Below are 24,445 nucleotides of genomic sequence, written 5' to 3' on the forward strand. Positions count from 1 at the left end.
GTGTTTTCTCTGTAGCTTCGTTCCTCAGTCGCGCAAATTTGATCTTCGCTGATTACAAATACCTTGTGCATAGGAGTGTACGCAGGACAACCTCGACGAAATTTGAGCACACTCCCAGTTTTGTGTCAATATCAAGTTTCAGCTGTCCGTTCCATGAACCGAATCTGAGCGTCTATGGACAGCTGTTCCAACTAGACCGGACGGTTCACTACTGTGTGAATTCGCATGCTATGCAGGCGAACAAAGTTTTGCAACTGTGACTGAGATCTTACAGATATATTTTCCTTCCATTTTTTGTCATCACAGACCACAAAATGGTGGCAACTTTTGTCACGGGACACGGACACGCATGCGTTCTTGTGCCATTCAGGTAAGTGAGTGGAACGTAGCAGGATTTGTCTTTGGGAAGTGTTTTTATTTTTCAAATACCTGTTGGCAGAGTTTCGCAGTGCGCAAATCACTTGTGCTTCTCTATACTTGTACTCATGTTCAAACTTTGCACTCTCTCTCAATGCTTCTGGATGAAGATGATATGACATTCTTTCAAATGCCTTTTTTTAAGGACGAAGTAAGTTTTAGCGCCTATATTAAAAAAACTTGTGTGTAGCATTTAATAGTTTTCGCGCAGAGATTCGAACTCGCGTCGCCGAAATGGAAGTCCGGGGTACCTAGTGCGGTATGATTCTCGATCTTGATGGTGGAGGAAGTGGCATACAGTAGTGAGAAGGGGCAGCATAAGTAGAGTCTTATTCTTACTTTTGAACTTATAGATCTGTTACAAGGGAGAACACATGCATATCAGTTCCGGAGGCGTCGACGAATTTGTTGTATCCTGTAGTCCTTGTTTTGTGCTAGAGACACACGTATCTGCCTTTCAAAGTGTACCTAAAAGTTTCAGCTTATAAAAACCACAATATTTAGGAATTCACTGCTTACAGATACACTTGGCGATTGGAGATTAATGGCGTGATAATGAGTTGGGCAGTTTTACCTGCTGCACTCATTACAGGGATTCTGTCCAAATGGGTACCAAACAAAAGACCAAAACTTCTGGGTTTGTCTGATAAAACAGTCTTGTAAGCTACGTTATCTGCCGCACGCAGTTGGACGATCCCAATAAACCGGGAGACAGTGGAAAACAATGATTTTGTAGACAGAAATGGGCTATCTGTAAAGTTATAATTTGATTTTCTTTGCAACCATTTAGTTTTTGAGAAACCTGGGGTCCTAAAAACGGCACTCACGTCAGGAACCGTCATAGACAAAACAGTCAAAAGACAGCTCTTCATGATTTTGTACCTGGCACAACTAAGAATATTTAATATCCGCCATTTTACCAGGTTCTTCTTCCAGGAAAAGAAAGGTGGACAATAACGTTAGCCGTGACAGTGCTCCTATCCCGGATTCCGATACCGATGCACGGCCGACTGCGCTCAGCGAATTTTACTCATTAGTACCGTCTACTCACGTATATCCATAAAAGCTATAATAATGACACGTTTGGGAACTGTTCACAATAGAGTTGGCGTTGTAATGTTAACCCCTTGAGACGGCAGTCTGCACAAACTGGAGATATGACCATTTTTGATGTACGGTGGGACACGATAACCGTCGAACACGTCGAGCAAACAATCGACGAGTGTGCTGACACACTACGAACCGGTTTTGTCACTAACTGGCTGGTCCCGAACAGACAAAAACGTGAGTAAGGAGGAATGAATTTTCGGACACACGTTTATGTTTACCAACCGGACTTCTTTAGAACGTGAGCTCAGTTCTCAGAGCATCACCCAGACTAGCGTTTACTGCTCCGGTAACTCTTCAACCATTGCGTAGACGGGTTCCAAACTGTCAGATTTCCAGCTAGAAAAATTAATGTTCATTGGTTCCGCAGTGATTGCAGCAGCTGGGAATAAAGCTAGATTTTTATCAATCATTTCAAGTGTAGAACACTTCCCTAGAAACGGATTTTCGACATTATGTTTACGTGTACGCTGGAGGTAGGTGAGTTTTTCGGAGTTTTGTAGAAGTTTTATCCTACGAATGAAGCCACTCCATGAGAGGAATCTTCGCCTGTCTACTGATTGACCAACCGAATTCAGTCAACAACCGGAAGGTGGATGGCTGGTTCCAGTTTCTCAAGAGATATATGTCGCTGGGGACGTCCAAAATGAGCGAAATGTTGTGTAATGTCTTCGGGTTTTGGCTTTGCCTGCCAACTGACCAACTTTGCTCAGATGAAGTGTTTGGACGTGCCTACAAATAATAAATTAATGATTAACAAACATAAATAATAGTTGAATTTGGGATTGGTTGAGTCAAAGTATAGATTTTGGTTAATATGGCACAAATTTCAACATTTTGCTACTACGTTAGGTTTGTATAGAGGAACTACTCACAGGGTTGCCGAAAACTGTTCGACAGCCCACAACCGGTTTCGTCCTTCTTGGGGCTCATCAGGTAGGCGCAGTCCCCGAGTTTCCGTCAATCTTACGTTCTACTTGAACCCAAATTGGACTGTTTTCGAGGAATACACTCATTTGCAAATCAGTTTGGTTTTCACGAGGGACTTAACTGAACCTCTCGTTTATGATAGTCTACAAGTGAATGTGCTGCACACAGGCCGCCTGATGCTTCACTTGGCACGGTATTCGATATATCGCAGTATATTTTCATTAAGGAAACGTATTGGTGAATTCTTTTCCAGCACTCTGCATTAATCCTGTTAGGCGAAGGAGCAAACTGTCATAAGAACCAAAAGGACACAACTATGTGGTTTTTGTTTGACTACTTAGACATTGCTTTAGTTCTCTCGACAAGGCGTTACATGAGGTAATAAAAGAGTGAATATGTTCTTTCATCTACGCCATTTTACGATATTGGAGACGTTAACAGTTGTAAAAATAGCAAACCAATGCTGAATAAAGTTGACCGCAAGGACTACTCCTGTTAGTACGAGATTCTCCCACGTGTTCTCGACTTCTTATGTAGCAGTGTTTTTTATTGATTTTCTGCACTTGAAGCACTGGTCGACGGCAGAATTTTTTCACGAGAGCCTCACGATTAAGCTAAACACTCTGGTTAAATGGAACGTTCACGTGAAAATTCGTGCTGCATGAGATCTTTTCAACCTTTTTTTCATTTCAGCCATGTGGTCAACCATTCGATATTCGACAACATCTTTGTAACCGTATCGCTGCACAATACGGCAGTCATCTCGAAGCCTATATACCTAAACGTGAGTTCACTCGAGATTTAAGCCACCGCGAAAACATTATGTCGCCGCTCCCTAGGCCTCGACCTCTGTTACAAAGACCAAGAATGTCCCTCTGGTTCCAGTTTACCTTGTGAAGATGTTTTCAGCGAAAAAAATGTGTACCATCGCAGACGGACTAATTATGTACCTCTAACCGGTTTTTGGTACACTCTACTAGTTGAAAATGCCTAAACCTGACTGAAAACCGTGATCAGAAGAGTAAGAGTAGGAGTTTATTTGGCTCCGGTTAAAAAACATAACATGCTCACCTTAATTTAAAAATTCACAACCTGAAAAGCGACAGGGAAACGAATCATTACTTCTAGAGGTTACTTTAGTGAGTAAAGTTTAGTGCGGTTCCGACCCGCCTAATCTAACTGGCCTGAGTATATCATATAGATGTTTTGCCTTAGTTTGTCTACGACAGTATTTTCACGCATTTTTCTTCGAATTAGTGTACAAGACTGGTTTGTCGTAAAGAATAATCAAATAGAACGGCATTCAGTTGTCCAATGTATCAGGTGGTGGACGGCACCCAATGGATAGGTACAAGCGTCCAAATTAGAGCACTCTTACGTGGTCCCACTCTGCAAGATTCTAAGTTGATATGCTCTCATGCTGTCTCAAAGCCTAATGATATAACATCCGCCCACAACGACAACCTGGTCGATCAATTCGTGCCGTTTGCTCCAACTTCCGTTTTCTTTACTGAAACGCGTTTCTACCACCGAGGTTGCCTCACACACCTGAATGTTCCCAACCACATTCTTTACTCAGCTTCTCATCATGGACCTTAGCGCCACCGTTTTAAGACTAAATTCGAATCTCCTGTGCAAAAGACACGGCCCTGTCTTTACTGGTCTCCTAATGGTGACCTATATTACCCTTCTTTTTCCTTGTCACAAGTTAGCTGTAAGCAAATACTGCAGTCTGACACAACCGCGAAAATCTTCACCCTTGGCGGTCTCGCTGTTCACAAAAGTCAACAGATTCCCTTTTGTTTCTGTTCCCACTCAGACCCTGTTTGACATGAGGTCATCAAGAATTTCACTGCCTAACTTGGCTGCTTTTCAGGCTAAGTTCCCCACCGCGACCATAACGCTGTTCAAACCCTTGATGCCTTCAAACTTCCTGATCCGTCAGATGGCTCTGTGACTTCCTCCTTCACGGCACTCGTTTACCAGGGCAAAGTTCTTTTCTTACTTGCCTTCTCTTCAAAAATCATATCTTTGTCCGCATTCTCTAGCCACTTTTTCGCTACTCGGGGTAGCATAAATCCGTTTTTCTAAAACTATCTTCGGAAAGGTTGTCCTTTGGAAGATGTTTTATTTTTTACCAAAATATTATCAATCTTTTCTCTGAGTATGCGCGGTATTTCATCTCTAATTTTCGCTAAACAATGAAACATCTATTCCGCGAACGGTGTGACGATATGTAATTGAAAGTAGGAAAAAGGGAAAAAACAGACAGTACACTCGTCGAGGGATGAATACTTGCACCTCGGCGCTCTCCTGCACCTTCATCTGCGATAGACAGAACAGGGGATAATTTTATGGCACGAAAGGTTACGTAGCTGCCAAAATTACTTACTAATCTCCGATCTTTTTGGAGTCTGGTTAGCGCAGTCAGTTGCAAACTTTGTTCATTCTCGTGCCATCCCATACCGTTTTGATAAGTCTCACTCCTCTCTTCGACAAATGCACTCATTTGCAAATCAATTCGGTTTCACGGGCGACACAATTGAATCTCTTGTTTATGATATTCATCAGCAGCTGCACATAGGCTGCCTCGTGTTTTAGTAGTTACGATTTCAAAATAATCGCAGTATTTTTCCAAAAGAGAACTACTCAAAAGGTTGCTGAAATGTTTTCAGCAAACTTGTGAGTAGACCCCCCTTATTCCTCTTTTTTTCTATAAATAGTGAAGCTTTTCGCATAATACTTTGTTCCGATCCCACTGATTAGTCTTCTTACTTCGTATTAGTCTACCTAACTTCTAGGACCCCATTGATTTGGGTGATTACTAGCGCGAGTGGCGTCTATATGTTTTTGTGCAAGTACTCAACACATCCAGACAAGCTGGTTCGAATAAAACCCCTTTCATCTCCCTCCGTAATGCAGCTGGAAAAATGTCGTCAGTCATTTCAAAGTTATTTATCCTATCCCTATCCTTAAAAATGAAATTCTTCATTCAACTTCTTCATCTCTAAACATGGCTTCCGCTCTGACCCTAATGATTACCGGTCCACCTTTACCCAATTTGTATCAAGTCGACCCACACGGCCCCGAGATCTTGAAGGCAACGCCTTCTCAAGTAAAAGTGCCACAATTCCACAGCCCTCTCTAGATCGTACGTTTTCCTCTTGAAAAACTTATTGGAAGAAGTATGGTTGCTCGAGATATAACAAAGAAACTTAGGTGAGGTTGACAGGTGGAACCTTTTGGCCAGCTTTCCATCTATCGGCTGAATCCAGGCTTATCCGGGCTTATTAACTCGGATTAGGAGCTTCTTGTCTATTTGGCTGCTCTGTATTTCTATGCATCCAAATGTTTTCGGCCCTCCGACTTACTTTTAACTCTGCTACCCCGAAAGCCATTCTTGCTGCTATTATCGACTAGGGATTCTTAGATGTTGTGACTACCAACACTTTTAAGTCTTCCTGTGTTCCCATCCTTCCTTCATCATTCCATTTTGAAGTCAAATCAGTAAGTGAGACCTACCAAAACTACTCTGTCTTACTCAGCTGCCCTTCTTGGTCCGTTTTGTTATTGCCAGAAAATCATAGTATTTACACATCAAAGTCCTTTTAAACCAAGCATCTTGGAACGCGCAAACGCTTCAAGTTTTCTAAATCTATGGATCCCGAATTCCCCCTGAACTGTCACTTCTTCGGATGAAGACTTCTTATTTATTATTCCTGGATTCCGTTCAGACAATCAATCTACGTTGTATCGATACACTGTTGCTGATTGCTAGTATTCAAGTGTCTCTAGTTTTATTCTACTTTTATTTTCACAGAAAGTATTCACCAGCCTACCTTCAGCGTTTTCTCGCCTAACAGGTCATCGCCGGTCATTAGTGGATCTGGTCTCTTCCTGCCTTCTTTTTTCCAAGAATATCCCGCCTTCATTACTCTGGATTTTCCCCAACTCATAACTTCTAATTATTCAAAAGTTGAATCAAGCTCCATCTGATCCAGAGGTTTGTGGGTAAAATAACCTCATCTCAATAGCACTGTTTTACATTCGCAGGAACCTTTACCGACCCACACTGACCGTATTTCTATACGAAAAATTTTTGACATGACTGTAGACGTTTATTGTCTAACCAGAGAGAAAATGCACCTCTTGTGAACTCGTTCCGTAAAACTGGTTTCTCCTAACCTCATCCAATAGCACTGTTTTACATTCGCAGGAACCTTTACCGACCCACACTGACCGTATTTCTATACGAAAAATTTTTGACATGACTGTAGACGTTTATTGTCTAACCAGAGAGAAAATGCACCTCTTGTGAACTCGTTCCGTAAAACTGGTTTCTCCTTTTCATTGGTTGCAGACTGGCTATTCGCCTATGAACACATAGGTTTAAATGTGTGTCTGCAATTCGTCGAACTACGCAAACGTTGGAAGTTAACTGACCATTGTCCGGTTCGGGGGCCTAATTCATCAATGAAGGCTATTCACTTGGTTTCTAAGTTTCACTATGGCAGTGGCTATCCTTCAGACGATGACAGTAAACCCTGAGTCCCTCAGTTTCACTCACTAATCCTAAAATCTACAAGTCCTTGCTCCCCTCTCTGGATGATCAGTGGCAAGCGTGAGAAAAATGTGAACAAAGCTCTTTACAAAGAGTTTATTGTACAGAGTGTGTGCGGATCGGTTTACCTAACTTTACCTAGCACCTAAAGACATACATCTCTTGATGAGTTGTCCTTACAAAACGAATTATGTATTCCAGTTCTGGGCAACACGAGTCTTTGCCAGTTCGCTACTGTTACACACATATCTGCGGTTCGACTACCATCCACTTGCATTCGTTCTAAGCAGCTGCGTGTCCTTATTTTATTTGCACACTAGTCGGTGAGGCCACATCATGTAGTCTAACTTGCTTGGACAACGGTCATGCGGTACAACATGGTCTCAGTCTGCCGGACGGAACTCCATGCTATGCACAACGGGACGACATTTGTATCAAAGGCAGGTGTTGGGTAGGTTTTGATATACATCTGTTTACACTATTACCACGACTGCACTGCAGTCACTAAAGCTATATTCAAACAACGCATACTATTGAGCAAAATCTCACGTTTTACCCAGATAGCATGCTTATTACAATCAACATTAAAAAAATAATTAGGCACAAACAAGTACTGATGGTCAATAATCACCTGATTTATCGATCGTATATATGATGTACAAATCTAATCTAATGTTATGTTAAAACCCTGACTTGTAGGTGAAAATTCTTTAATGGAAAGTGACTCTCATTTCTGGTTGAATGCCTGAATAAAGCTTGTAAACGAATACGCACTAAGGCAGTTCAGATTTCTGAATATCAAAATCAAATAAACTTTCATTGCAGTCAGGCAGTTCGCGCCATTATTTCGACCTGATGTGTCCATTTCTAGAGAACCGCTTAACTGGCTACACTAGGATTGCAGTTAGAATATTCTCAACTGCGAATTTTACATCTGTGCGGACGAGAACGAACGTTCCAAATTGTTCCGAAACAACCACCTCGGCGTGCTTTCTTGTCAGTCATCTTTAAATCAAGCAACTAAACCCATATGCCCAATTTTAATCTAATTAAAGCTGGTTCTGGGTGGTCTTACATGACGGACATCCTCTCATAGAATTTTATTCATCCTCTGTCCAAAGATTCGTCATCCAGTCAATCACTATTTTCCCATTGACTGTTCGCAGTCAGTTGCTTGATGGTCCACGAGGGTGGACGTCGGTTTCGCACGAACAGTCCTATCAAGAAATTTACACGCGGTACATCTGCAAACCCGACCAGGAATATGAAAAATTAAACATACGACATCCGATCCACAGTGAAAAACATCGTACGTGACACAAGAGTAAAGAATGTATGAACGATCCATTGTACGTAGTAACTACTAGCCTTGGAATGAGAATCTAAAGTTTGGCGAATATAGGATGTTGCCTGAGATGTCCCAGTTCCAGCCACTCCCTAAATCAGGCTAACAACGATGACAGCATTGTTTTCTTAATGGATTTGTTCCGCAGACAGAATAACTTTGTGAAATGATTTCCAAGTAACGCTTCTGAATACCAATCAGTAACATCGTTCTAGATCAATGGTGTTTGGTTAGTATCGACTTGTTTGTCCAGATGCGATCGATCAATTTCGAAAAAGCGAGACACACTGTGCCTTTCAGATATAAAAAGACGTGGCTGCAGATTACCGTGAGTGGTTTACTTACTTCCTGGTATTATCGCCCGCCTAATACAGCCCAGTATTAGCTAGCCACAAGAACTCTTGAACAAAAACTAGTCAACCGTCTGGTCGACTGTACTCGACCGTGTTTCGACAGTATCATTAGTAATTGACGCTGAAGGCGCAGTGTAAATCTGTCTAATAATCTCACACATATCTTTTCACTCGCAAATGTATCCAAATACAGTTTTATACTCTTGTGGCCAATACATTAATCTTAAGGAAATTATGGCATGCCCATTGTTGTACAGTAACGAAACTCTGAAGTTGGTAGATTACACAGATGGACTATTTATACAACTCTTGGTCGATGGAATGAAGTCCACACAGTTTTGCAACTGACTATTTTCAGTCCAGCCTCATCTGGCAAACATAATGGCAATATGCGAAAAATTCGTTTTAAGTAGTATGCATGTTTGACCTACTGCTGGTTTACAACCGAGAGCTCCCTCTAACTGACGGCGGGTCTGATTGATGCCGCAACGCAATATCAGATTTATACTCTAGTCCCTCTAGCTCACAAAGGAGAGGTATATATCCGAGTAGGAGTTACCTGGGTTATTTATAATATCTGTCCGCGGATGACCCTTGATCGATTTCACCGAAGTGGATGCGTGACGTTGAACAACTCGGCCGCAAGTCTGTATTGACCAGATAATTGGCGTTAGTGCTTGTCACATTTTGGAGTGCTCTGGTTTTCCAGCAATCTAGAAGTGCTCTTTAATTTCCTTGGGTAGGTGCCTGAAGATACAATTCAGGATCTCCACAGAAATCTATCAGACACACAAGTAAATATATATTTACAAAGGGAATTTGAACCGGCACACTATCCATGAGAGTAGTTGGCCGCTACACCGGACGCTCGTCTTGCGTAGACGGTCAGGCAACGGGTCTTCAATCTCGATGATTGTCCTACGGAAGTTAGAAAAATTCCAGTTGTTCCACAGAGAGCTATAAACTGGCGCATAAGTTAGCTTATAAGTGGAGAACACATCATAACGGCAGGTGTTTAGCGGTAGGTAGTACCAGTGGATAAAATCTGTGTTAAAAGTACACCATGAAAGTAATCTCCCAGTCAGATAGGGTGAATAAAGTATTGGAGTCATAGAGAAAAACACAGATAAACTCAGCTGTTCTCAAGAGGAGTAGGATAATAAGGAGGGACTAAGCGTCGAACAAGCACATGTGTTCCAAGCACATCTTGGATTGCTTCAGAGAGCCAGAATGTGCCCAGAAGCCTATGTGCAAAGCTGTTTAGGGACGGGTTCAAGTAGATTCTTCAGCGACAAAGAAGTAGTTTGGTATGGCGCTATACTTGTATAAACTAGTATACGTGGTGTACAGTTGGCCTTGGTTTTTTATGGGGCCCATAAATACGATGAATGACTGTACTTTTAGGCTTCAGCCACCCTCCGAACAGGCAGCCATTTCTACCTCGATTTCCATTGTGTCAACTTGTCTCTGGTTTACACAGGACGGTATATTGATATCAGCACCTTTGTTCACGGGCTTCATTCCGGTGCTTATAAAATACCCATACATGCAGGAAATCAGATCAGCACCTTAACATATTTCGTACAGTTCATGGAGTTAGGGGAGTGGGGCAAAATGGTAGACCATCAAAATGTGTTGCACTAAATGAAGATAAAGCAGCTGGTTTTTACCAGTTCCGTATGAATCCAAGTACCCTAGATATGACCAATCCGAAGACAAAGTAGCAAACATCTCCGACAAACAGGCAATTTTTTCTCAATAAATGATAAATGATTACTATTCACAATAAAATGGGTGATCAGACCCAGAACAAAAAATCTATTTTAATCTCAAAGTGGAACTCAAATGGAAACCGATATTTCGGGTGGGTGAACTAATGATTTTACTGCATGTGCCTAGCCACAAGGACCTGAGCACGACAAAAACCATTTACCTCTAAATATTCTTTCTTCAGGAAACGGGTTGTGACGGTATCCTTGGGTCCAGTCAACGTTTTGATCGCTGTCGTGTGTGCGGAGGTGACAACAGTACGTGCATTGAACGAAAAGGTATCTTCCATGGGGAATCCCTCAGTTCCGTGGGTGCTCATCCACGAGGTAAGCAACAAACCAGGTCGCATATGGGCACTGCCTGCTTGTTTGGACTTTTCTGATGTTCAAAAAAGAACCGCGTACAAACTCGTTAAATATGTAAGCTTGGGTTCTTAGCCCTAGTCTGTTTACGGCTAGCCGGTCATCAAACAAATGGTGGTGAAATAGGGAAGCAGCGCCTCAGTAAAATTTTAGTCGGTGCAAACCGGTGCATCAACCCCTTTTTCAGTCAGTAAATTACTGCTAGGGACAGTCTCTTCAGTTTGTATTTATCATAGAAGTTTTCGAGTTATTTGCATTTGTTTTCTCAACGACCGTGTTTTACACATCCAATCCTTCATAAGAGAACAGGACAAAAAGGTCCTTTAGACGTCAGGCAACAGAATATCGCTCCGTGCCTCAAACCGTTGCTCGAAAGCCCCGTGTGTGTCAACACAACAAGCCGAGTTATTTGCATTTGTTTTCTCAATGACCGTGTTTTACACATCCAATTCTTCATAAGAGAACAGGACAAAAAGTTCATTTAGACGTCAGGCAACAGGATATCGCTCCGTGCCTCAAACCGTTGCTCGAAAGCCCCGTGTGTGTCAACAAGTGATAAAACAAACCGGTTGCATCAGCAAAGAAAGACAATGTTGACTAGAATTGACCTTGTAATTCATTTGGAAAATGGCTGAGACACTCCAGTCCGAGATAAAATGTGATCTTGGGCTTTGGAAGGAACCGGCTACGGAACGGTTGTTGGCCTACCGGATAGAAGACAAATCGAATTGACGTTATTCGGAGTGTGTGTAAAACTTCTAATGGATTGGGAAGGTACTGATACAGAGGATGTTAACATAAGTTTCCAACCTGTTTTTATGCTATTAGAATTTCACACTAAGGGAAGACTTTTGTGATGCACGCTTAATGACTGGAAAAAACGGCCCGACTGAATAACAATCACGAGTAATGATCTCACGCAGAATTCAGCGCTTCACGGTTTCACATTTTCCTTCGCCAGGTCTTATCACCGCGGTCCGAATCCCTCGTGGTGTGACCGATGCCTTCGTTCGCAAGCGATCACCGCGGTCCACCCCGTTCTCGTCGGACTCGTACGATGACTTTATGTTACGTAAGTTTTGCACTGAAATGCAACTGAGGACGATAATAAAGGACAGTTGACCTGAATCTTGCGTCGTGTTGCTGAGTTAATGCACGGCAAACATGGGAGAATGTGAGGATGGAGACTAAAGGGATAAAGGATTACTTTTCAGTTAATGCGTCCCTAATAAGGATTGAAAAAATCGCCATGCTCGTTGAGCAGATATTCTGAAAGCAGTTCTTCCCCGCGTAGAAGAGACATCTGTTGGACCGAAAAGAACCTGTATTCTCTCAAGTGTATTATGTCTGCGAGTCTTAAAAATTACAGTCGCAGTTACCTTTTTTACCATGAATTGAAGTTCCGCTTCATTAGACAGAGAGAGAGAAGAATCGTTACAACTAAACAACAGAGTCCTGCTGGAAAATGCCATAAACCAAAATATCTCCGTTCCTTTTTTCGAACACATCTATGTTTTTTTAGCACTAGAGCTATTTACGCGGTACAGCAGTGCTGGTAGCTGCAGCAGATAACATAACATAACCTACGACTGGCTTCAGATTGCCTGCACCAATGTTTGTGGTGAAAAACTAATACAATGATTTCCTACTAATAATGAATTTCTCCCTTCATCTAATATTTCAACTGCTTGACACGTATCCCAAGCAATTTTCTATTTTAATGTCCACTAACCACTTGGCTCCACTTTCTGTTGATGGGAGGAATATGTACTGCAGAAGCGCTTTGTCTTGTTTGGTACTTATCAACAAAATTCCTCAAGAATTATGTCAGCTCGCACGTTACATGCGTGTAACAGGCGTCATATTTGCGTTCCAGTGATGGTTGCAACCACTTAGCGCGCACAGGGTTCAAACACCTGTACGGGCTCAAAGCATCCCACTGGTTTAAAAGCCCAAACAAGTTGGAATCAATCACTGCTCACCACCAATTTCCTCTAGTGCGAAAAACACGCTAAAATATACAAAGCTTAAGGGAAGGTCTGATGTACGAACAACCAAGCGGATACATAGACTCATACAGTGAAGCGTTGTCTTGCTCAACTATTATTAGTTTGCCACTAGTGGTTTGCTACGAAGTTAAATTTGGTTCGCTCAAACAAACGATGTCATTGGGTCACATCCTACATAACTTTATCGCCAGCTGTGGTACCCGTCGAACCTATCGCATTCATTCTAAGGTATGGTTAATTCCTCCTTTCTATCCTATCGACGTCTCAGATTGTTTTACGTTCCCCTGGTAATTCATAATTTTTTACGGGATCTCTATTGGGCGGACGAATAAGTGCACGCTTTCTCCAAAATGATGCTCGTGGAGTAAAAACATAGCGATCAATCTTGCGGCGTTATTATGGTATTAAGGAAAGGGCGAAAATATTTTATTCGTCACAAACTTTTGAACGGTGAATCGGTTTTAACTTAACAAGTTGTAGATGTTCGTCATTGGAACGGCCATCCTGTTTATCCCAAAGCATCGTTGAGACGATTTAAGCGCCCCCTGGTTTTTAGACAACTATAGATCCGGATTAAAAAAGCGGGAATTCCCGTCTTAAAGGTGAACTGCACAGCTATTGGAAACAGGAGTAATGTAAGTCTTTAAATTCACATTTTTGAATCAACTGCTTATTGCCAAAAGCCATTTGAGATAGCTAATGATTAAAACTACTGCACCCTACTTCTTTCTCCAGCTTTCCTGAACCTATTCGACGAAAAACGATCGCAGTTTTTCCGTTGCCACCTGTTTTAAAAATGCGAATGGTTACGTTTTTCACGTTAGGAGGTGAGGTCACTCAAAACCTGACACGGCCATAAAATTAGGTTACTTACTCCAGAAAGTGGTAAGCAGTTTTTTTTAAATATTAGCCGTAACAAGCTCCACCGCCCACGATAAGATTTGCATGTTAAGGTCGACAGCTTACGCGTATCACGGACTTCATCGTTCGGGATCGTACAATGACCTGTTACAATTCACACCCTTTTTCGAACTATGAGGAAGTAGAACCTGATTGTTCCTTTAATTTTGAGTCTGCTTAGTATCGTCCCCCCAAGGGTTTTAATAAGGGGCAGAATGTTTCCAGCCAAACGTGCCTTCGTGCGCACACTGATGATAAAAAACTGTCTTGTCATTATTATCTGTCGGGGGTATCGTCCACCTAAAGGTTTTAATAAGTCAGAATAATTCCAGCCAAACGTGCCTTCGTGCGCACGCTGATGATACAAAACTGTCTTGTCATTATTATCTGTCGGGAATTTGGTGCTCGTGGCTGACTTCCAAGAGAATCAAAAATCGATTTGATCTAAAGTTTTGAGGTTGACAACCACCTTATCAGCTGATTCTAATCTACAGATAACACAAGATTTAAAATTTCAAAGACAAATACTTCCAGAAATACACTCATTTGCAAATCAATTTGGTTTCATGAGAGACTCAACTGAGTCTCTCGTTCTACAACCGAATGCGCTGCACACAGGCGGCCTCAAGTTTCAGTTGCCACGATATTCGAGACATCTTAGTATATTTTCATGAAGGAAACTACTCATGAGGTTGCTGAAAACTCTTCGACAGCCCACGACTGGTTTCGCCCTAGTTGTGGCTCATCAGTAGGCGCAGACCCCGAGTTTCCATGAACCTTATGCTCTACTTGAAACCCAATCGGACTGCTTTCGAGAACAGTCTCGAAATACTTCTAATTTTCCATGTAATCCCGAACGTTCTTAGTTCATAGACCCCTATTATTCTTTATCTACTAATCGATTTCAGCGACACCGGTACAAATTAAATCTTAGATCAAACTATATCCAAGTCAGTGTGGCTTTTGCATAAGTTCGCTGACAAAACCCAGTAATTCTATTCATGTTATGGGAGCAGAAGATATCATTCTCGATCGCTCGATTATTACACGTGTTAAACGATAGAATGCATGTTACTTAATACGGATCAGAAGATATCATTCTCGATTGCTCGATTATTACACGTGTTAAACGATAGATTCTCGAAATAAATGCTAGGTCCTGCAACATTCCGTAAACTACGTTCTCATTCTTTGCATTCCGATTGTTCGGCATGCCATTTGGAAATGGAACGGTTGAAGATCTTTACATCTTTTACACTCTCTACATCAAAGTCAACATGCACATGCACACAACTGCAGCGCAAAAATGGAACGGAGATCTTTACATCTTTTACACTCTTTACATCAAAGTCAACATGCACATGCACACAACTGCAGCGCAAACAAAGCACCTTGTTTGTGAAGATGCGATGAGTGTAAACAATTCTCGATAAATGAATGCATGCAAAAGATTGAAAAAAGAACAGTACAAATGGTGGATCAATGACGCCCACGCTATAGCTGCAAAGTTGCAGTTCGAATTCACCCGGGCACTGTTTGTATAAGGTAGGCTGCTCAGAATGGTTAGTTTTTATCGTGAATAGTTCAGTTCGTTTATTTTTCTTCCAAACATCGGGAAATACATCGTCCCGTGTAACTTACATGTCATCAAACAATGAAATTCTACATTTTCAGATAACTATGTGTTTGAAGTAGTCCACCGTCGAGAAGGTTCCACACACTTTTGGACGTATTCATTGTTGTCCTTTGTATGCAGATATTTCCTATTGTTTCAATGATCCAAAAATGCATAAAGATACACAGAAGCTTGCATTTACGCTCACAAGCTGAAATCAGTTGGGAAAATGGGAAAATGTCACAGTCGTGATAGCTCCTTACGCATGAAATTACGAGGATGGCAAATCAGATGCACTAGAAACATTCTGTTTGTTTTAGCCAATCGTGTATCGCTTATTGCAAACCTGTGTCTTTACTAGACGCAGTGCGCCTGATCACGATCCACCCTACCTGTCAAAGTTTTCACACCCGATGTCCTTTTCTGGAATACCTTCATCATGGAGGGAAATGGGCTTTCTCAGCAAGTTTGAGCAGACACCACCAGGCAGCAGAATATAATGTTGATGTCCTCAAGGGATTTCGTGGCCCACGCAATGTCTATCAATCTGAACACACTCGAATAAGTAGGAAATTTACGGTTAAACTCTTCTCCAAGGTTGAATCTTTTGTTCTCCATTCCTAACCCAGATGACTCTGTCAGTGCACCGCTTTCTTCGGCGGGGCGGAGTTGTGCCTTACTGTGCATCACTAAACGGTCGCTCACACCCGCTCCGACAGCAAGACGTGTTAAACCGTCCGTCACATTGGTATCCCAACTAAGCCAGTGATTCACGAGGTACCAAGAAGCCTGTTTCATGAAAACGGAGGAAGCAAACTTGCGGGACGAATGTGTGTGTGGTGTGGTGACTAATGTTGGTCTCGCGTAATTGCGCAACTCGTGTAATTGGCCATGTGGTCTGCACTCTAGTGATTTCAGCTACCTGGTGTGCTGAGCCGAACAAGTTATTGCATGCCGTCCTAATTGATCTGCAACGACACAGCAGAAGACAGTTTGTAGTGAGACCAGATTATTTTGTTAATAGCCGCCGAACTGTGCAAAGTTTTACGCTCTCCGGAAATAGAAAAGTCAGGAAAATATTACAAAACTCAATGTTGGTTGATCGTAGGTTTTGATTTCTATCCATTAACACTTTACTTTCAGTCACTCTGTCCTGATGTTCATGACTAGGTGTCATACTGTTACTGTATCTGGGAAAGATTTGACTATGGTCTATAAAACCAGATGACACGAGGGGGCCCGTAGACGTAGCAAAGTGAATATAATTCTAAGTTGAGTGCATCCAACTCTGGACTGGCCTTCCATTGATTTTTGTCCCTGTTCCAAAAATCGATGATTCAGCATCCGTGAGGGCTTACAGTTCCAGAGTAGTCAAACATACTGTCCGAACAAAATACAATAAAACGATGTTACCCGAGCCGACACCTTGCATGGGACTCGATGCCACGCAGAACTATGTAGCCCCGTCAATTATTTATCGGAGCGGAGCGTATTTGACTATTTTACCAGGCCATGTTGGCATTGAAGAGAGCGCTCATCCAAGCGGGGTGGAATAAACGCGGTTTGGATGACGCTTTTCAAACTAATTTCAGAGAAGGAAGAAGAATATCACTGTGCGAACATCCTTCCTATATGATTGTACATTGTCACATCGATTATTTGTCACACAATTCATTTACCGTTGTTGCACTTCCCGTTATTTTAGTAATATTTGAGGAGTTGAAGACCCAAATACGTCGTGGCGAAACAAGGGAACCTTTCGCTGGAGCCGAGCTCTACTACAGCGGCAGTCGGGGAGTTGAAGAAATCGTGTCGATCATCGGTAAATTGCAGAAAGACGTGAATATTGTGGTAAGTGGTTGTACTCTACCAGGCGATATATCTGACTTGTAAATAACTTGTGGTTGGGCTAACTTGGCTGCATAGGCTAAGAATACCCTTCGGTTTGTCCAGGGAGTTGGTACGTTCCTTGAAATTCAGTCACATCGTCAACAGCTTCTCACGCCAGAAGCCCATATAATGCAACCCCGACCTAGCATCTTTCGCTTCACGCATCGGAGCATTCATTCACGTTCTACGTTTATGAAATCACTTATGAACGCATAGTTGTAAGAGATATTTTGAAAAATACAAGGACAACTTTCCGGCAAAGTCGGCGTAACAGCAATACGTTGTATGCAAGCTTCAGGCCAGAGCCTGAAATCCTAAATCTCTCACGATTTTTGAAAAAAGTGTCGATAGATTTTAAAATACTTATTTTTATCCAGTAATGCGCAAACTCTGGCAGTTTAAAGCGTCCAAGCTCAAATTATTGGCACTTCTGAAGAGCGTATCCATCCGTACTGAATACATCAAGGAATTCGGCAACCTTTGCAAAAAATGTGGTCAGATTCTGAAAACCTACCCCAGTTTTCACAGAAACCTCACTTTTATTGAAAAGTCAATCACGAATTCAAAATCGCATGACATACTCTAGGATAATCGTAGACAGTGCGTATCCGAGTGAAAGGCTGGAAATTTTTATTACGGAAGCGATGAGATTTGTAGGTCCAGAGGATGGTGACACCTATTAACGAGGCAAGTGAAAGCACTAAAAAACTGTTCTTGTCTCGCGATCATCTCAACGGTACACAAAGGGTTGAGGTCAGCGCGGATTGCGCACACGATACTGGTCTTCTCAGCTCAATGAGCATTATCAACTCGGTTTGTATGATTGCAAAAGTATCTACGACCGAATGGAAGCATCTCAGATGCTCATTGTGAATTCTTTCATGGCCGATGATGGTTCTTGGTGACTCAGGAAAGGCTCAGTTAACTTGCCAAAAATGAAGCAGTATTTGGCTACTCTTTGAGAGCTATGCTGCTCTCTTCTGCCGGTTTTTAGTATTCTCGTAGCTTTACGTGGAGTGGTCGGTGACTTGATTGAAAAAATGGAAACCTGGCTGTTGACAGGTTTAGATTGTAAGGACTAGATTGAGAGGAATCGATTGCATTCGAAGAGTAGTATAATTAAAATACATAGCATCTGTCCGTCGGTCTTCCAATAACCAGTATTCCTGGGCGTTTTTTGACTCACTTTTGAGTAAAAATAAAGAGTTCAGTCTTGGGTTTTGGCGGACTACCTATTCAGATATCCCTTCTTTACCTGGGCCTATTTGTGGAACCTATTCTTGATTACCTCTCCTATTACAACGAGATATTTTCTGTCCCCCACAGACAAGCCATAGCTAAACCACGATCAGCTATCTTGCTAAAAACCTGAAAATTGGTGTCAACTGACTACTTATTGAGGAATTACCGTATAACTTGACATCCAAAAAACCTAAAATGCCACCTGGCCATCCCTTGCAAAATACTTGAAAGTTAGGGGAAGTATTTTCGGGATAAAAATAAGCTGAATTGTTCTTAATGAGTAATAATTGGAATGTCGATAACACAGGGTCGATAGAGTATAACAAATTTAACGTTATCTCCTAATTTAGCTAAGAAAATGTCAGTATACATAAAAAGCTCAAAGAAATGCCCATCATTTAGTCTCTTTAATCAGAATAAGCGGTCGCAAAACACAGTCGTATGTAAAGCACTTGAGCCCAGTCAGTCATTCAAACTTTCATCACGACTAGAACGTAAATACTCAAAAAATCAATGCAGGTTATGTTGGGAAAACCATTAAAAAAGACGGATTCAGTTAGATGCATCTGAGTCTTGTGTCAATACTGTGTACAAGTGAGAGTACTTGTCGAGTTGATATAACCAGGTCTTTTCATGCACAAAACCTGACCAAACCTAATAGACCATTAAAAGTCTGCCTACTGTAGCACTGATCTAGGGCACCCAACCCATTCCCAAGTATCTATGATTCCTCTTCACAAATGCATTAGCTACTCGCTGTAAGTGCATGTTTTAGTTCAAGAGAAACTCATCCATTTTACTCCTGTTTGAACAGCCGTCAACTTGTCCGAAAGCACCGGACACGAGCTGAGTTCTTATTAGAACTCATCAGCGGTGCTTGTTTTTGGCGGTGCTGGGATTTGAACTGATATGCGAGGCGAGTATGTTAGCATTGAACCAGTGCGCACTAAGCGTATCCAAATTAAGTCCGAACAGGCGAACGCGTGCACATTTGAGCGATGAGATTGCTTTACCAGAGGTCTCGAACAACGATGCGGTGTCTGTCCCATTTGTATCGATCGATGGCCCCGCCTGACAGGACTTCCCAGTCAGGTTGCGCCACAGACGCCTGAAATCTGCTGAGCAATTTCTTGATTGGTTATAGATGTTTGTGAGACTTTTTCAAACGAGCACGATGTGAAGTGAATTCCAGGAAACTATCTGAATCTACCTACAAGTAGTTAAAGAAAATGTTGAGAACCCGTTCTTAAAGCCATCTGAGCAGTTGGCTCTCTGTTTGCAATTTTGGTTTCATCCAGTTATACAGGGGAAATATATCGGTTGAACAATATATTTGTGATCAGGGTCTAAAAGGCCCTGATTTCCGTTCCTATGTCCCGGTGGTAAATTTCTGACCATGAAAGGTGAATTTCTCGAATAGTTCTGCTTCAAGTTTAAGGCACATTCCGGAGTCACAGGCAGACGATTTGCTAAAAAGTATGGAAACGGGAAATAGTCTCTTCGGAAGGATTTTATAATGCAGGGACAACCTATGATGCCATAAAATCAAAAAAGTAAAAAATTTTCTATGTTCATGAAAAAATTCTGCTTTTTCCGAACATTTTTATGTGTAAAAAACAATTCAATTTGGCAGATTTGTTATCTGTAATTATAAAATAGATGTCCCAAATTTTTTACACAATGGTTTCAAGTGGGACATAAAGCAGACGGAAACTCGGGGACTTTGCATACCTCATGAGCCTCCAGAAGGGTGAAACCGGTCTTGGATGTCGAAGAGTTTTCAGCAACCTTATGAGTAGTGTATCACGTCCATAAAAGCAGATATTCTTTTTAGATCCTCGATAATTCACCCGGACGATATGTAAATAATTTTTATTTGCTATCCAACCGCATTTCTGTCTTTCCACCTATTGCGTAGAAGCAGCATTCAATCAGTATAATTCAAGAAGTACAATATAAACCCGAATCGATCTCAGCTTGTTGTAAGAAGGCATAAATATTCGAGAGTTTACGAAGACCTCGAATATTTATTGGACAGAACTGGACATCACTGTGTTTTAAACCCAAACAGCAGCGGAAAAATTGCGCCTCTCAGAATTCAACTAAAGATAAATGAATAAATGAATAAATACTTAAATATCATGAACAATTAAATATCCACACAGTTGTGATCTCGATCCGATTCTGGAAGAAGAGGATTTTGACGAGTTAATTGAAGTGCAGAAGCAATCCTCTACCAAAACGTGTTAAAGTCTGCGTAAATGTTCCAGATGAGAGATGCCAAATGTGCTCTACGATATCTAGTTGCGTCACAAACTTGGATTCCGGGTATTCTGCACAAACCCACGGTGTCAACGATCCATTCCTTCCATAGGGAAGAGTTCTGAACAAGAACATTATTACCACCCTTAAGATGACTCGCTTCTAGGCGCCTGGTAACAAAAAAATTGATTCTGACGACAAGTAATCAAAGCAAAATAAACTGTGGAAGTTAATTGACCACACGCACTTACACTAGTTACTTGTTCCTTCTCGGAATACTTACTTACCTACTCCCCGTCCGTCTGCTGCAATTCAATCTTGAGTAGGGATCAGTGGGACTTGTTTACTTATTATCATTGGACTTTTTGAATAATTTATCTGGTGTTTATAGAATATTTGATTACACTGCAGTTATATCATTTACGGACACTTGAGACCACTGAAAAATGACATTCCGAGCCCATTACATGTTAAATTGAACAGGCCCAATCTATATTGCGTCCTTACGATGCAGCAACTGTGGACAACAATTCTGACGTAAGTTAGGAATCTACATACCCCAAATGTGTTAAAACTGGATTTCGGGAGAATGAACAAATTTCGATGCTTCGGCCCATACAGCCGAAAGGAAGAATATGCATCCTCATCAGAAAACCGCCTAAAGCAATGGATTAAAATAGTGATGGGAAATTTCACAAAAAATACGGTACGGGGGCAATATCACCCATATAAAGTTCCGGAGACCCAGTAATACTCACTTTTCGGGTCTTTCCGACTGAATAATACTTGCACAATTTCTTGATAAATGACTGGACCCTCCCATAAGCGGTAAATTCAACACCATCATCCTGGGGTGAATAAGACTTGAATCCAGTCTTGCTCAAGTGTGTTTTACAAATCCGTCCAAGGTCAAGGGAAAACTCCTGATTATTACACCTCTTCTAACCAAATCTTTCCCAGGTGCGAGTTGAGAACCCTCAAACGTCACGCCCATTACCAACAATCGAATACCATTACTATGTGGATAAATCTCAAGAACACAATCCATTGTTCTTCATTGCCGAAGAGGAAGCCCGTCATGCGGCCGAACGGGCAAGTATTCGATCTGGTCGATCGCATGCGACACAACAGCCTGAGCCTGAAATTCCAATCCAGGCAAGTTCAGCGGCGCAGACTTCCGGGAGGGTGGAAGGAGAACGCCAGGCAGAGTTTGATAAACGTCCAAGAATTCATTTCGTTTGGCGGATCAGTGAACTTCCAACCGGTTGCACCACATGCGCTGGTGAGTGTGTCTTCATACTTACAATACGTTTGTAACTAAATTAACAGATGCACCCAGAACTGGTCGGGATCAAACTCTGGAAATCTCTTTGTAATTTAGAAGAACATATTTAAGTTTTGTTTGAGATTTTATGTTGGAAGTAAAGTCAGTTTGTATTTTGCACCCCTGAAGGCTTGAATAGTTCCAGTCCGGATTTACCAGCAGTGCGCATTTCTCCAATCGCTGGAGAAATTCAGAACCCCGGGGTTCGATTAACATCTGGACCTTACGCATCTGTATCAGATTCTGTATGGTGACTTGCACAATCAAATTAATCCAAGACTATTCCCTGGATTACCCCCTGAATAGGTCTTTTTTCTGCCTGGATAGTGTGAACAAGTTTGTAGAAGGTGGAATAAAATCCTCGCCGGTTCTCCGCATTGAACTTAACAATATGTTGTATAATTCCGTCTTTGATATCATTTCAGGACTGTCATTTCCTAACTATATTTGCGAGTGAGACAGCCAAAGAAGATTATCTCCATTGCTCCCTATTCTAAACGATATTTTTATGCCAAAAGTGCTTTTCCTCTAATTTGAATTTGTTTTGCTCAAACGGACCGCAAAACAGAATGATCCGGCCCGATTGGGACATCAAAAAACGCGCCTGCCAACAACCATATACCCCACCAGATAGATTATAATTGCCAATCAGTCCTTAAAATCCAGCGTTCTGCCGTTAGAACCCATAATAACTATTATTTGTATTTTGATAAGTTACTCAGAACCATGGTACACCAGGATCGCACACTGAAACCCATTTTTTATCTATAAGCTTATCCTCGGCGTATACTCCACACAAACCTTGTCAACAAGTAGTATGCACACAAACTAGATAACAAGACCGTTAAAAGGCACTATTTGGAATCAGAGCCAGTTAGATCACGGTAATTTTCTACATATCTCAATTGTTCATGTAAGGGTATACATTTTGTGCTGTCTCCAAATTAGCACACCTGTTTTTTTTCTTGAAGCCTATCCTAACAAGTCGCCATTGATGACAGAAAGCGCGTTCACAACAGACTCTCTTCTTTCTTTCTACGTTCCAAATCAGCACAGATTTAATCAACTAGGTAACTAAATCTTCCTTGTGAATATACCATGTAGTCCCACTGGCTAAATTCCAAGATCATCCAAACTTATACAAAGTTTGTTGTGACCCCGGTTCGAACCTTCGTTACCCAGTCATAATGAATCTTCGAACGCTGTGGTTATCACTTCTATTAAGTTAACAAAGAGTTCTGGTATATATTTCACCAAGCAAATTAATTCGGTCCAAGTTGGAAGACCAAGGAGAAAATGTTCAACTGGAAATCCTAAAGGTGTGTATTGATGATGATTAAGAACAGGCATGAAGCAGCTATAGTATGCTTCTTCTCTGCATTCGGAATACTCACCAGGAATTGAAGATCTCCCTTTCTATGTACAAGGTATATGTATTTGTCGGTTTCCCGTTCGGGAAACCGTTTTTTAGAGAGCCGCTCTAAATTTGTTCTTGGGACGCGGAACTCCCTATTGAAGGATAACAGCGGTATTGCCTGTCGAAGTGTAAATGTGTTGCACCTATTTTCAGCAACTCGTTACCGATGGTGCTCCGGGCTCAGGAATTATTGAATGTCTCTAATATGTGCATTGACAATGTCTGCCAATCATAATAAAACGGCTGGAAAATATATTTCAGTCCTTCATCCTAAATTAATTGTAGCCGATTGAAAAAGGCTTCTATCAGGTGGATTAAACAGTATATACGAAACCTCCCTTGGACGGCAAAAGAGATCAATTCCGCTTAGTAATGCTCACTGGTGAAAAAAATTCTTACACACCTTTCTGAGTGCTTTCCATGTTTCTGTCGTCAAGTGAAAAAAGCTAGGAGCGACCAATATGCTATCGTTTTAGAAAAGTTTAAACCTCCACCGATTGGTTTCCGAACTTTTCTGAAAACTTTCCACCGTTTAATTCTCTTGTCTGAAGTCACCAAGCCCTGGATGGTTAAATTTGATCAGTTACTTAATGAGGGCAGAAAGTTTGAGGATCAGAGTCTATTTATGCGCCTGCAATATATTTCTCAACAGGTTCAAGGGATTTTGAAATGACTGAGGTACCACGAAACACGCGTAATCACAAAATTCATGCAGTTGCATTTTCTCTGTGACTATGCGTTTTTGAAATTTAATTTGGACAGCTCAGCCGATGAACACTACTGGCGTCACTAGGGTATTTTTTCTATTCAAACGTTTTTGTATTATCGCTGATTCGCCCAGAACTTGTGTTAAGCCCTAATGTTTTTAGCCTAAAAATTTGCCACCACACACAGGTAGTAACCGGGATCACTTACATACGTTTGCATTTGCGAAGTAATAT

General features: G+C 41.5%; 1 protein-coding gene across 1 annotated transcript in view; it reads left to right on the top strand.

The window, feature by feature from the left end:
• Window positions 1-24,445, top strand: part of T265_00600 (hypothetical protein) — a gene marked incomplete at both ends in the record, with an annotated part of 103,880 nt that overhangs the window by 48,238 nt on the left and 31,197 nt on the right. Inside the window, 7 exons of the mRNA XM_009164428.1 lie at window positions 307-370; window positions 3,148-3,238; window positions 7,336-7,466; window positions 10,668-10,809; window positions 11,807-11,917; window positions 17,075-17,220; window positions 21,724-22,045. Coding sequence (XP_009162692.1) covers window positions 307-370; window positions 3,148-3,238; window positions 7,336-7,466; window positions 10,668-10,809; window positions 11,807-11,917; window positions 17,075-17,220; window positions 21,724-22,045 — 1,007 coding nt within the window. The remainder of the gene's footprint in view (window positions 1-306; window positions 371-3,147; window positions 3,239-7,335; window positions 7,467-10,667; window positions 10,810-11,806; window positions 11,918-17,074; window positions 17,221-21,723; window positions 22,046-24,445) is intronic.

Source organism: Opisthorchis viverrini, assembly GCF_000715545.1.
Source record: "Opisthorchis viverrini unplaced genomic scaffold opera_v5_6, whole genome shotgun sequence".
Classification (NCBI taxonomy): Eukaryota; Metazoa; Platyhelminthes; class Trematoda; order Opisthorchiida; family Opisthorchiidae; genus Opisthorchis; species Opisthorchis viverrini.